The sequence below is a fragment of the Nicotiana attenuata genome, unplaced genomic scaffold (assembly GCF_001879085.1).
Source record: "Nicotiana attenuata strain UT unplaced genomic scaffold, NIATTr2, whole genome shotgun sequence".
Taxonomy (NCBI): domain Eukaryota; kingdom Viridiplantae; phylum Streptophyta; class Magnoliopsida; order Solanales; family Solanaceae; genus Nicotiana; species Nicotiana attenuata.
The window spans coordinates 1-14886 of NW_017672002.1; the positions used below are offsets into that span (position 1 = coordinate 1).

The 14886-nt window shown below is 40.2% G+C and overlaps 1 protein-coding gene across 1 annotated transcript; it reads right to left on the reverse strand.

Moving 5' to 3' along the window:
* Window positions 1-10462: 10462 nt before the first annotated feature.
* Window positions 10463-10938, reverse strand: LOC109211273 (putative defensin-like protein 270). Its single transcript, XM_019374794.1, has 2 exons — window positions 10849-10938; window positions 10463-10747 (listed from the first exon to the last, which is right to left on the reverse strand). The coding sequence occupies exons 1-2, from the start codon at window positions 10916-10918 to the stop codon at window positions 10554-10556; spliced, it is 264 nt and encodes an 87-aa protein (XP_019230339.1). The 5' UTR covers window positions 10919-10938; the 3' UTR covers window positions 10463-10553.
* Between the last annotated feature and the right edge of the window lie 3948 nt (window positions 10939-14886).

A 14886-nucleotide genomic window follows, 5' to 3' on the forward strand; every position in this document is an offset into this window, starting at 1 on the left:
GCTGACGCCGAGGTACCACCAGCAGATCCAGCCGGAGCCCAGGCACCTGGCACACCTACTACTGCCACTACTACTCCAGCGCTCCAGGAGACTTTGGCTCAGTTCATGAGCATGTACACCACCTTGGCTCAGGCGGGGTTGCTTCCCCTTGCTGCAGCCACATCCCAGGCCGGGGGAGGACCACAGACTCCTGCCGTCGGCACTCTTGAGCAGCGAGTGCAGGTTTAGCAGGTTCCCGAGATTATTCCCCCACTGCCTGCAGCACCAGTTCAGCCCGAGGATGGGTCAGCTTCTATAAAGGACGAGCAGCGAAGACTTGAGAGGTTTAAGAAATATGATCCCCCAGTGTTCAGTGGCTTAGCATCAGATGATGCCTTGGGATTTTTGGAGGAGTGTCACCGTATTCTTCGTACTATGGGCATAGTGGAGTCTAGTGGGGTTTCTTTCACTGCTTTTCAGCTTCGGGGAGCCACCTATGATTGGTGGCGTACTTATGAGTTAGACAGTCCAGTCGAGGCTGCTTCACTGACTTGGACCCAGTTCTCGGACATGTTTATGAGAGAGTTTGTTTCCCAGAGCCTCAGAGATTCATGGCGCGCAGAGTTTGAGCACTTGCGCCAGGGTGCTATGACAGTTTCAGAGTATGCCATCCGTTATACCAGGTTGGCCAGGCACGCACCGGCTTTGGTTGCTACAGTTCGAGAGAGAGTTTGCAGGTTCATTGAGGGCCTTATTCCGCCCATCAGGTCTAGCATGGCTCGAGAGTTGGAGATGGACATTCCTTATCAGCAGGTAGTGAGCATTGCTAGGAGGATTGAGGGTATGCTCGCTAGGGAGCGAGGAGAGAGGGAGGCCAAGAGGTCTCGAGAGTCGGGTCACTACTGGGGTGCCCGTACCCCATCAACAGGTCGTTATGGTAGGGGTTATGCGGGTCGCCCTGTTCATTCAGCTCTTCCAGCAGCCGGCAGTACTCCAGCTCCACCTGCACCTCAGGAGCCTTACTATGCACCTCCAGTTTCTAGCGCGCCTCCTGCGCGGGGTGTTTCCATAGGTCACTCCAGCAGGCCTAGTCCCAGCCAGTCACAGCCACTGCGTCCTCCCAGAGCTTGTTTCGAGTGCGGTGATACACGCCACATGGTTAGGGACTGCCCCAGACTTGGTAGGGGTGCATCTTCACAGACTGCTCAGCCGCAGCGTGCTCCTCAGAGTTCTCAGGCCATGATCACAGCTCCAGCAGCTACCCCACCTGCCCAGCCAGCCAGGGGCGGAGGTAGGGGAGATAGAGGTCGCCCTCGAGAGAGGGGCCGTGCCAGATATTATTGTATTCCTGCCCGCACTGAGGCTGTTGCCTCCGATTCCGTCATCACAGGTATTATACTGGTTTGTCACAGAGAGGCATCAGTTCTATTCGATCCAGGCTCTACTTACTCTTATGTGTCTACTTACTTTGCTCCGCATTTGGGTGTGCCTCGGGATTCTTTGAGTGCCCCCGTTTATGTTTCTACTCATGTGGGAGATTCTCTTGTTGTGGACCGCATTTATCGGTCATGTTTGGTTACTATTCATGATTTTGAGACCAGAGCAGATTTATTGTTACTCGGTATGGTGGATTTTGACATTATTCTGGGCATGGACTGGTTGTCGCCCCACTTTGCTATTCTTGATTGTCATGCCAAGACCGTGACGCTGGCTATGCCAGGTGTTCCGCGTATTGAGTGGAGTGGTACTTTAGATCACACTCCCAGTAGAGTTATCTCTTTTCTTAAAGCTCAGCGCATGGTTGAGAAGGGGTGTGCCGCGTATTTGGCTTATGTGAGAGATGTTAGTGTTGATACCCCTTCTGTTGATCTGTTCCAGTGGTACGGGATTATCCCGATGTATTTCCAGCTGATCTTCCAGGCATGCCGCCTGATAGGGACATTGATTTTGGCATTGATCTGTTGCCGAGCACTCAGCCCATTTCCATTCCTCCGTATCGTATGGCTCCTCCTGAGTTGAAGGAGTTGAAGGATCAGTTGCAGGAATTGCTTGGTAAGGGTTTTATTTGACCCGGTGTGTCACCGTGGGGTGCTCTTGTCTTGTTTGTGAAGAAAAAGGATGGTTCTATGGGCATGTGTATTGACTACCGCCAGTTGAACAAGGCTACAGTGAAGAACCATTATCCTTTGCCTCGTATAGATGATCTGTTTGACCAGCTTCAGGGCGCACAGGTGTTTTCTAAGATTGACTTGCGCTCAGGGTACCATCAGTTGGAGCAGTGTTGATGCAGGACGGTAGGGTGATTGCCTACGCGTCCAGACAATTGAAGGTACATGAAAAGAATTACCCTGTCCACGACCTTGAGTTAGCTGCCATTTTTCATGCCTTGAAGATCTGGCGTCATTATTTATATAGAGTGCCTTGTGAGATCTATACTGATCATCGGAGTTTGCAGCACTTGCTCAAGCAAAAGGATCTCAATATGCGTCAGAGGAGGTGGTTAGAGCTGCTGAAGGATTATGATATCACTATCCTATATCACCCGGGCAAGGCCAATTTGGTGGCGGATGCCTTGAGTCGCCGGGCGAAGAGTTTGGGGAGTTTGGCATATTTACCAGCTTCAGAGAGGCCTATGGCGATGGATGTTCAGGCCTTAGCCAGCCAGTTCGTGAGATTGGATCTTTCGGAGCCCAGTCGGGTTCTAGCCTGTGTGGTTTCCCGGTCTTCCCTATTTGACCGTATCAGGGAGCGGCAGTATGATGACCCTCATTTGCTTGTCCTTCGGGACAAGGTTCAGCGTGGTGATGCCAGGGATGTGACCATTGGTGATGATGGAGTAATGAGGATGCAGGGCCGGATTTGTGTGCCCAATATTGATGGCCTTCAAGAGTTGATTCTAGCAGAGGCCCATAGTTCGCGGTATTCCATCCATCCGGGTGCCGCGAAGATGTATCAGGACCTGAGGCAGCACTATTGGTGGAGGCGCATGAAGAAGGATATAGTTGGTTATGTGTCTAGATGCCTCAACTGCCAGCAGGTGAAGTATGAGCACCAGCGCCCTGGTGGGTTGCTCCAGCAGATAGAGATTCCGGCGTGGAAATGGGAGCGCATCACCATGGATTTTGTATCTGGACTTCCACGGACCTTGAAGAAGTTTGATTCCATTTGGGTTATTGTGGACCGGCTGACCAAGTCCGCTCATTTCATTCCTGTGTGTACCACTTATTCATCGGAGCAGTTGGCGGAGATTTATATCAGGGAGATCGTCCGTTTGCATGGTATTCCAGTTTCTATCATTTCAGACAGAGGTACTCAGTTTACATCGCGGTTCTGGAGAGCTGTGCAGCAGGAGTTAGGCATCGGGTGGAGTTGAGCACAGCATTTCACCCCCAGACGGACGGACAGTCTGAGCGCACTATTCAGATTCTTGAGGACATGCTCCGTGCGTGCGTGATTGAGTTTGGAGGGTCTTGGGATCATTTCTTGCCACTGGCGGAGTTTGCTTAACACAATAGTTATCAGTCTAGCATTCAGATGGCTCCATATGAGGCTTTATATGGTAGGAGGTGTAGATCTCCGGTGGGTTGGTTTGAGCCTGGTGAGGCCAGGCTATTGGGCACAGAGTTGGTTCAGGATGCATTGGAGAAGGTTAAGACGATTCAGGATAGACTCTGTACAGCCCAGTCTAGACAGAAGAGTTACGCGGACAAGAAGGTTCGTGATGTTTCATATATGGTTGGTGAGCGGGTTCTGCTTCGGGTCTCGCCTATAAAGGGCGTCATGAGGTTTGGAAAGAAAGGGAAGCTGAGTCCGAGGTTTATTGGCCCTTTTGAGATCTTGAGGCGAGTTGGGGAGGTTGCTTATGAGCTTGCCTTACCTCCCAGCTTGGCTGGAGTTCATCCGGTATTTCATGTTTCGCTCCGAAGGTATCACGGTGATCCGTCGCACGTGTTGGATTTCAGTTCAGTCCAGTTGGACAAGGATCTATCCTATGTTGAGGAGCCAGTGGCTATTTTGGACAGTCAGGTCAGGAAGTTGAGGTCAAAGAACATCGCTTCAGTAAAGGTTCAGTGGCGGGGTCAGCCGGCCGAGGAGGCGACTTGGGAGACCGAGCAGGATATGCGCAGCCAGTACCCTCATCTTTTCACTACTTCAGGTATGGTCTCTATGCTCGTTCGAGGACGAACGAATGTTTAAGTGTAGGAGGATGTAACGACCCGGCCGGTCGTTTTTGGAATTTATGCCCCGATCCCCCATTAACTGCTTCCCCTAAGTCCATTTCTGCTATTTTGGTTTGTCGGGACGTTCGGTGTTGGGATTCGGAGTGTTTTGGGACACTTAGTCCCTAAATGAGAGCTTAAGAGTTGAAAAATGGTCCGTAATCAGAACAGTGTGAAGACGACCTCAGAATGGAAATCCGATTAGCTCCGTTAGGTGATTTCGGGGTTGGGAGCGTGTTCGGAATGTATTTTGGAGGCTCGTAGCTCATTTAGGCTTGAAATGCCGAAGTTTGGATTTTTGAAGTTTCCGGTCCGATAGTGAGTTTTTGATCCGAGGGTCGAATTGGAATTCCGGAAGTTGCAGTGTTCCGTCATGTCATTTGGGATGTGTGTGCAAAATTTCAGGTCATTCGGACGAGGTTCGGGTAGGTTTTTGATCGAAAGCGTGTTTGGTTGGAATTTGAAGTTTCTTAGGCTTGAATCCTTGATTAATTCGTGTTTCCGGCGTTGTTTTAGGTGGTTTAAGGATTGGTACAAGTTTGAATGATGTTATGGGATATGTCCGTAGGTTTGGCTGAGGTCCCGGGGGCCTCGGGTATGTTCCGGGTGCTCAACGGAGCACTTTGGAGTTGGGAAATATTGCAGAAAACTGAACTCAGTTGTTGCAGACTTTTCCTTTTCGCGATCGCGGCCTCCCTCTCGCGTTCGCATAGTGTAATCTTTGAGGGAGGCCAGTTTCTTCATCGCGTTCGTATAAACTTCACCGCGTTCGCGTACCTATGCCAGTCAGTTCCTCGTGATCGCGAAGAGCATATTTGACATCTTCCATCTTTCTTCTCCGCGAACGCGATCTAATCTCCGCGTTCGCGATGCATTGAGTGTCTGGACAGCATTTAACATTTCAAAAAATGAGGGTTAGCCATTTTTCACAAAACTCAAGCTAGAGAGCTCGGATTTGGGAGAAATTTCGAGGGGTTTTCAAGAGCAACGATTGGGTAACGATTCTCTACTCTCTTATGCTTAATACCCACTAATCTAATCACGATTTCATCTTTAAATTTTGGATTTTGAATGAAAATTGGGTGAAAGTTCATAGACCAAACTATTGGGTTTTGAGGGGGCATTTTTGACCTCTGATTTGGGAGATTTTTATATGGTTGGACTCGTGAGAGTACGAGGGTTCTGAAAATGTGAAAATTATTCAATTCTGAGACGTTGGCCTGAAGGGCATTTTGGTCATTTTACCTAATTTCACGCCGTAGCTTTGAATTAAATAGCAAAACCAGTTGTTTGCGATGTTATTTATGATATGTAAATGTATTGAATAGATTTGGGCCATTTGGAGTCGGATACTCATGGCAAAGGCGTGGTTTCTAGTTGATTTTGAGCCGGTTCGAGGTAAGTGGCTTGTCTAACCTTGTGTGGGGGACCTTTTCCCTTAGGATATGATCTTGAATATTTGAATGCCCCGTACGTGAGGTGACGAGCGCGTACTTGAGCTAATTGTTGTAAATCCGTTTCTACTTGAAGTATTTAAATTGAGCTTTCTTGTTTACTTGTTCATTTTAACTGTAAGTTTGTACCTGTGCTAGCTTAGAGACTCGTGTTTAGCTGGCTTACCTGCTTATTTGCTTTAACTGTGCTATTTGTACTCTGTGAAGCATGTTAGGCTATAACTTACTACTTCGTGTCCTGATTTTTAGCATTGTTCCGAGATTTAGGAATCGTTGTTGTTGTGTGTTTAATTTGGGACTACGGGACGGCTTCCAGGGAGATCCCCTGTACTTGAGATATTCTGGACTGAGGGTGCGGGATACCAAGAGATCCCTGGCACATGTGTTTCTATATATATATTGGGATACCAAGAGATCCCCGACTTACTTATTGAGGATACTAAGAGATCCTCGGGATACCGAGAGAACCCTAGTGTTGACGATGAGAATACCAAGAGATCCTCGGGATACCAAGAGATCCCCCGGCTACTATTCCTTGTGAGGGCAGTTTTCCGTGTATTGTTACCTTGCTTTCTATTACTGTTCTTCCTTATTTACCTGGTTTAGATTCTCGCTGTAGACTTTATTTAAACTATTTCTGTTATCTCATTATTTATTATGTTATCTTAGTAGGGCCCTGACCTTCCTCGTCACTACCCAACCGAGGTTAGGCTTGGCACTTACTGAGTACCGCTGTGGTGTACTCATGCCCTTCCTGCGCATGTTTTTTTCATGTGCAGACCCAGGTACTTCCTCCCAGACGCATCATCCTCGTGGTGGAGAGTCCTAGCTGAGACTTGAGGTATATCTGCTACGTTCGCAGACCAGGAGTCTCTACTCTATTCCGGCTTTAGCAGATAGTTCCTTTTCTTTCCTTTCATGTTGTTTAGACATTCTGGTGTAGAGCAGTTTAATACATCCTATTAGCCTGTGTTTCCCGTGAGTTTCCGGGTTTTGGGATTTAGTTATAGACTTCCGCATATTTTGAGTTGTATAGGCCGAGTGGCCTTATATATATAGTTGTTACTTCCGTATGTTCAGTTTTAATTTATTATTCCGCAAATATTAACTCGTTATTCCGCACTGTTAGGCTTACCTAGTTGTAGGAAGTAGGTGCCATCACGACATGTTCATGAAGGGTGAACTGGGGTCGTGACACTTGTTGATTCTCATTAAAACACTGGCCATTGTCTTCGACCAAATTAAAAAGTCATAAAGTATAAAGTAAGTCAAATAAAAATCTTTGAATGTGGCCGAAGTTCCAAACTAGATAAACCAAATCGATAGAAAAAGTGAAATGAACTCAGACCAAACCACACCAAACCTATATGTGTCACGATCCAAAACTCAACATGTCGTGATGGCCCCTATTATGATACTTGGCAAGCCGACAACTCACACATACTAATATTTTCAAATTCAAAATATACTGAAATAGGTTTAAGTAAGTAAAAATCTCATAAAACTGGATGTAAACGCCACAACTCAATACAAAATTTCCCAAAATTTGGGTGTCACTGAGTACATGAGCATCTACACAATAACATAGTATAGTACACTGTCTAAGAAAGTAGAACAGTATAAGTAAAATTGAGAGATAGAGGAGGAGAGTCAAGGCCTGCGAACGCCAAGGCAGATACCTTGAAAATTTCTGAACGGCTGAAACTCCAAGATCAATAACCACCGTGCCTGGAAACACCTGGATCTGCACACGACATGCAGGGTGTAGCGTGAGTACAACCAACTCAGTAATTAACAAGTCTAACTTTTGGGCTGAAAGAAGTGACGAGCTCAACAGGTAAAATCCAAATATAAAAATAACAGTACGAAAACCTAGACTTGCTTTCAAGTTCAATAGTTAAAGCTCAACAGGTGAATATGCCAAGTGTAACTGAAATGAGGAATGATACGTCTCGATATTTATGTGTTAATTATGTATGCCAACTGTAATGCAGAATAGTGATGTAATCATATGCATACTATCACAGTATCAGATCATCCAGTCCTCCCATTCCCTCAATCCTCATAGTCACTCAATCTTCCCAATCGCTCGGCACGCACACTCGCACTCACACTCAGTAGGTACTTGCGCTCACTGCTGGTGAGTCAGACTCTGGAGGGGCGGGTCCTGCACAAGCGCTATAATAAGCAAATCATGGCATGAATCAATAAAGCATGTTGCGGCGTGCAGTTCGATCCCATAAATATCCTTACAATCAGGCTCTCGGCCTCACTCAGTTATCAATCACTCCAGTCTCTCGGGCTCACAAGTATCATTATGATCAGCCCAAACAATGATGATATGATGTATCAATAAATGGCAACAGAGACTGAGATATGATATGCAAATGGTAGCTGTGAATGAGTACATAATTGCAAATTAAACAAATAATTCAACATGCAACACGGCCTCTGTAGGTCCCAACAGTACCAACATATAGCCTAAGCATGATTTCTAACATGAATCACAGTTCCAATTTCTTTAACATATGGGAAATACGTGGAAGATAACAAGTTAAATGACTACACAGTTCCATGGACTCGATCGAGTCACAATTCTTATGGTGCATGCCCACACGCCCGTCACCTAGCTTGTGAGTTACCTCAACATCAATCACATAATACGTAATTCGGCGATTCATACCCTCAGAATCAAGTTTAAAAGTGTTACTTACCTCAAATCGTGCAAGTCTCTACTCCAACAAGCCCTTACCTCGCGAATCGGCCTCTCAACGCCTCAAATCTAGACATAAACAATTCGATACAATCAACACGAGCTATAGGAATCAATTCCATATGAAAATGCTATGTTTTTTATTCAAAAGTCAAAATGTCAACTCAAGAGTCAACCCCCAGGCCCACATCAGAATTCAATGAAAGTTACAAAATCCGAACACCCATTCAACCACGAGTCCAACCATACCAAATTTATCAAATTTCGAAACCAAATCGTCACTCAAATTCCCAAATTTCACTCTTCAATCCTAGCCCAAAATTCCAACAAATCCACCTCAAACACATACAAACTAGGTGGAAAATTCAATGGTAAACAATATTATTGCATAAAAATGATCAAGAGTGACTTACCTCAAGAAACACCCCGAAATCCCTCTCAACGGGTCTCGGTAATTATAGAGACTAGATAAAATAGGGCAATGAGTTGGTTGTAGAATGAATGAATGAATGAGGTCGTTGCTTCGCCCTATGCAAACTAACCTTAGTGTCCAAATATTGTCACGGGAAAGAAGCTTTTTGAATCAATAAAGGAAGCCTATTGAATCAACTTTTGGGAATAGAAGGGAAAATCTCTTTAATCCAAGTTTGCAAAGTTCAAAAACGATAAAACACCTGAACCTTACGTTTATATACACAACCCAGAGGTTCTCGCTTCTGCGGATCATTTAATCGCACCTGTGGTTCCACTTTTGCGAAGATTTCATCGCTTCTGTGATCCATCCAATCTAGCCCACTTCCGCATCTGCGATCATACTTGCGCAGATGCGAGTCCGTATTTGCGGACAAAACCATCACACATACAATCACTTCCCACTTCCTTCCAGGCCGCTTCTGCGATGCCTTCCAGGCACCTGCGGCCTTGCACCTGCGACCATGACCTTCACAGGTGCGATCACACCAGTCTGGGTCTGCCCAGCCATGTCTTATGTTCTAAATTCGATCTGTTAACCATGCGAAATCCATTCGAGGCCTCCGATACCTCAACCAAATATACCAACAAGTCCTAGAACACGATATGAACTTAGTCGTGACCTCAAATCACCTCAAACAACATCAAAAACACAAATCGCACTTCAATTCAAGCCTAACAAAAACTAATAAATTCCAACATCTACATTCGATGTCGAAACCTATCAAATCAAATCCGATTAACCTCAAATTTTGCACACAAGTCATAAATGACACAACGGACCTATTCCAACTTCCGGAACGAAAATCCGAGCCTGGCATCCCTAAAGTCAACTCTCGGTCAAACTTCTCAAATTTTCCAAACTTCTAATTTTTCAACTTTCGCCATGTCTAGCCAAATTCCATTACGGACCACCAAATCACTATCCGGACACACTCCTAAGTCCAAAATCATCCTATGGAGCTCTCGGAAACCATTGAAACTCCATTTCGGAGCTGTTTACATACAAGTCAACATCCGGTCAATTTTTTGAACTTAGGCTTCCAACCTTGGAACTAAGTGTCCCAACTCATTCTGAAACATCACTGGAACCAAACCAACTACTCCGGCAAGTCACATAACAGCAATTGAGCAAAGAATAAGCAGTAAATGGGAGAACGGGGCTATAAGACTCAAAACGGCCGGCCGAGTCGTTACAATATGCGTGTTTGAAATTGATCAGTTAGTGAAATTACCTTGTCTACTCATTCTTTTACAGCAGCATATTCACCACTACGCATGCTAAAAGATAGTACTGTACATTTTTTTATATGAGTTCTACCCCATTTTAATCATTAAGTAAAAGCTGATTTTGCTCCCTACCTTATTTAATTAATATATATAAACTATAAAATATTAAAAAAAATTAAATTACTTATCTTTCCCTTGATGAATTTGGACGTTTTACTCACGGGATTAATGATGTTTAGAATATGTAGCCTCATTATCTAAATTTCATTTCATTTCATGACTGCTATTTACTAAAATGTATTATTCTTTTAGCCGACAGATAATACAAAAAATCCAATTATGTAAGTCTTCTTTTTTCTTTCAAACGAACAACACAAAACTATTCCATCACAACACCTGTTTAAAAACCATATGACAAGCAAACGTAGATAAACCAAATCAACCAGAATTTTGGATAAAATGAATCTACACAAATACTAAAAGAACTTAATTTGGAATACGATCTCTCTTTTTACTATCAATGCAGCAACAGATTAGTCCTCCAGTCGGATCCGGATTTGGAACGCACAGCCCAATCAAAGGCCCAAGATCAGTACACGGACCATCACAATCTGATCTGGCCTTGCATTTGCTTGTGAAAATGCAATCTGAAGAGAAATCTTGGTTGGTTTCAACATCACCTAAAAAAACAGATGTAAAAGAAACTCAATTTTAAGTAAAAACGCAAAAGATCATAAAACAAAGCAACATTTTTAATAGAGAAAACTAGATAATAAATTACCGGTGGCTTGAGAAGGAACAAGAAGAAAAAGTATTAAGAGAATGACAAACAGAAACTTGAGTGAATCCATTTGGGTTTTCGAAATGTTCATTTGTGTGATGAAGGTTATAGTCTTGGAATATTAACATTCTCTTATACAGTATTTTCATTTTGAGACATTAATTGTTTTTCCGTTCCAAGGTTGTCACTATTGCATGAATATCTCTATTTTGGATTCTTGAATTATGATTTAAACATTTTCCTTATATATAGAGATACTCAGATACACCTTATTATTTCCTTTTTCCTATAATAGTTTTAGGATACACACGTTACGCGTGAATTCTATATCAATGAATATATATATATATATATATATATATATATATATATATATTATATACATACAAATTCACATAAATATTATTAAACTATGTGTTTGAGTTACAAAATAAAATTTACAAAAAGCACAAGCTCTAAAAAATGATGGATATTAATCTTATTAGGACAATATAATAAGAGATTTTTACATTCCTATGCCACATAGGAAACCTTATTACCCTCAATGTTTAAGGTTTGACTTAATTACACTTAGTATACCAAATTACCAATTCTATTCCATAATTAATTAAGGGTATAATTAATTGTACATTTTTTACTCCTTAATTAAAGGAATCTGCACGTTTCTCTCTCCTAACCCCTCAGTCCCACCCACGTTTTACCCATACCCACGTTCTTTTTACCATTTTCCATCTTCTGAAACCAAATTCTCCCTCTAAATTCACAGAAAATTGAAGAAACCCTTCAACAAAGTTGGTTCCCCATTTTACTCCAGTTGAAGTTCATCAATGAAGAACAACAAAGTTCATCAAAATTGAAGTCAAATCTTCAAAGTTCATACACACATTTACCTTCAGCTTCAAATTTTCTCAACGAAGAAGAACAAACCTTCAAAGAGACAAGAGAGCAGCAATTCCACCATTGACAGCCATTAAAAAGCTTTGAAGCTTTGAATTCAAATTTGGGTTTTCAAAAATTATTATTTATTTTGATTGGGTGTTGTTGAAAATAATTGAGAATATGTTTTGGAGTTTATATCTCAATTTTGAGGGGTTTTGGTGAAGATTAGACTTGGTTTTGACTGAAATTCAGATTGAAACTCGAAGAAGAAGAGAAGAAGAAGAAATTGTAGAAATTGTAGAAAAATTGTAGATAAATTGTAGACTGTTTTTTGCAGAAGATTTTGTAGAAGTTTTAGTCGTTTTGGATTTGTGAAAACAGAAAATAATGCATCTACAATCAGAATACAAATAATCCACAATTTATCTACAAAATATCTACAAACTGGATACATTGAATTTTAATATCCCAATTCCCATTTCAATTGTAGCGTAATTGGCATTTTCGACATAATTGCGTTTTTTGCAGAAGATTTGTAGAAGTTTTAGTCGTTCTTGATTTGTGAAAACAGAAAACAAAGCACCTACAATTAGAATACAAATAATCTACAATTTATCTACAAAATATCTACAAACTGGGTACATTGAATTTTTATATCCCAATTCCCATCCAATTGTAGCATAATTGTGATTTTTGACATAATTACGTTTTTTCAGAAGATTTGTAGAAGTTTTAGCCGTTTTTTATTTGTGAAAACAGAAAATAAAGCATCTACAATCAGAATACAAATATTCTACAATTTATCTACAATTTCTGCAATATGTCTTCTTCTTCTTCTTCTTCTTCTTCTTCTTCTTCTTCTTCTTCGAGTTTCAATCTAAATTTGAGTCAAAACTAAGTCTAGTCTTCACCAAAACCCCTCAAAATTGAGATATAAACTCCAAACCATATTCCCGATTATTTTCAACAACACCCAATCCAAACAAATAATGATTTTTGAAAATCCAAATTTGAATTCAAAGCTTTCAAGCTTTTTATTGGCTATCAATGGTGGAAAATATCTGGAAGAATATTTACTTCCATAATTGTAGCGCGCCTAAATAGGAATATCTAGAAGAATATGATTTGATCTGATTTACGCCAAATCTTTTTAGAATATTCTGTTCCTCAATTTTAGCTCGACAAATTAGGAAGATTCAGCTACTATTAATTAGTATTTAATGATTGGTATAATAACTGTAGAAAAAATGTGGACAGGGCGGGTAAATTAGAAACTATGCACATTTTTGGTAATAAGGTTTTATATATGGTATAGGAAAGAAAAAATCTCATATAATAAAGGCAAAAAGTACATCACACAAAAATATTCTAATGTCATATCATAAATTTGATATATCTGTATATTTGCTTTAGTAACTCAGATAAAGTAAAATAATATGTTGATTTATACTCAAATATCATGCAACAATATGTTTATCTTGGCCTTAAAAAGTAAATTCTATTTGCTCAAGTACCTAAAATAGTAATATAATTTCATCTTATTCGTATTGAAACTCAAATTGAAAAATACGAAAAACAAAATGAGACTCCACATTGTAAGTTTTAGTTACCGTATTACGAATTTAGGGGTAGTATTTAACCGAATTAATTAATTTATTTTTAGAACAAAAGTTAAAATGATTGTCATAAAAATTCAGGTAGAATATTAATATTTATTATTATTATTATCATATTAGTACAGTATACCGGGGTCCTCGGCCAGAACCGCACGTGCAAGTTTCCCTGCGTGTGGCTCATCCGTGCTTTCCGAGGATTATTTTATTCAACATGAAGTGTGTCATAATATAATATTATTCGCAAAAGAATAAAAGTTTATTAACATGTCACATATATTTTGTGCGTATTTATATAGAAAATTACAATAGTGTTTAAAATATTAGTTTTATTTCCATAAAAAAGTTTACTGTTTACTAATTAAAAATTATTCTTTGATAATATTTTAGTGTGATGGTATTTGAGTATTGATTGAATGTTAGTTCACTTAGTTCATGAATGATGTTGTTAAGATATGTTGTCTTTTATTATTTAGATAACTTTTAATTATAATACTAAAATTATACTAGAATTATTATTTAATTAAATTATTAGCATAGAAGGTAAATGTTTAAAATTTTAAATCATAAGTATTAGAACTTTCTTCCAAAAAGCAAAAGGCTTTATATTTAAAGTTTGCCTAAGTATTTCATGCTACAAAATTCTGTCGAATTTGGTTGCTTTTTTAATATCATTTTTATGTTAATAAATAAAATAAATAAGGAGGAACTTAGTAATGAGAACTTACATAGTTCTCATTTATCAACATGTATTCGTGATTAAAGAAAATGATAAAGGGGTATTAATTAAGTAAAAGGAGTTTATATAAAAAATTTAATTAATTTGCTTTTAAAGTCCTATAGTCAAATAAGGAACGATTTAGTAAACAAAATTTTGGCTGATTTTAATGTGCTAAATATTAGTAAAAACACTTAAGTTAAATGACTATTTTATCTAATATGAAACCTATTATTAAGGGTAAAAAATGCGAACGATATTTCGCTAAAGGCGTTAATGCTTTTAATATAGCATATAGATGGTTACTGAAGAGATGCTGACTTTAACGAATTTCGGGTTTTTTATATTTTTTTTTAATAGGAAAAAGGGTCAATTTTGCACTTGAACTATTTGAAATGGACAATTTTGTCATCAATTTCATTTTTGTCACAAAAATACCTTCACTGTTAATCAAAGAACTCAAAAATATACTCATCGTTAGCCAAATAGTTCAAAAATTATTTAATAGTCTTATCAAATTTCCACGTTAATGCCTAAAGGCCAGCTTTGCTGGTGTATTAAGCCAAGCAAACCCCTAACATAACTTTCTCAATGCAAGAAATTGAGAGCAAATAAAATCATGAATTTGATTTCTGCGTGTAATTCCTCAATTTGATAAATTCATATTAAGCTATCATATCATAAAAAATGATTAAAAATCATAGCCCTCTAAAATTCTTTCGCTGCTAATGAATTCTGAATTTAATCATCACTTAATTGCTTCTACCAAAAATAACCTCCCATTTTCATAATCGCCACATGCTCCTATAATTTCGACTATATAAACAT

Excerpts from the sequence above, each read along its gene's own strand:
- LOC109211273 (XM_019374794.1), bottom strand. The coding sequence starts at position 10,918 with ATGGATTCACTCAAGTTTCTGTTTGTCATTCTCTTAATACTTTTTCTT. Across the intron at positions 10,748-10,848 it reads TGTTCCTTCTCAAGCCACCG|GTGATGTTGAAACCAACCAA; the intron begins GTAATTTATTAT and ends CTGTTTTTTTAG.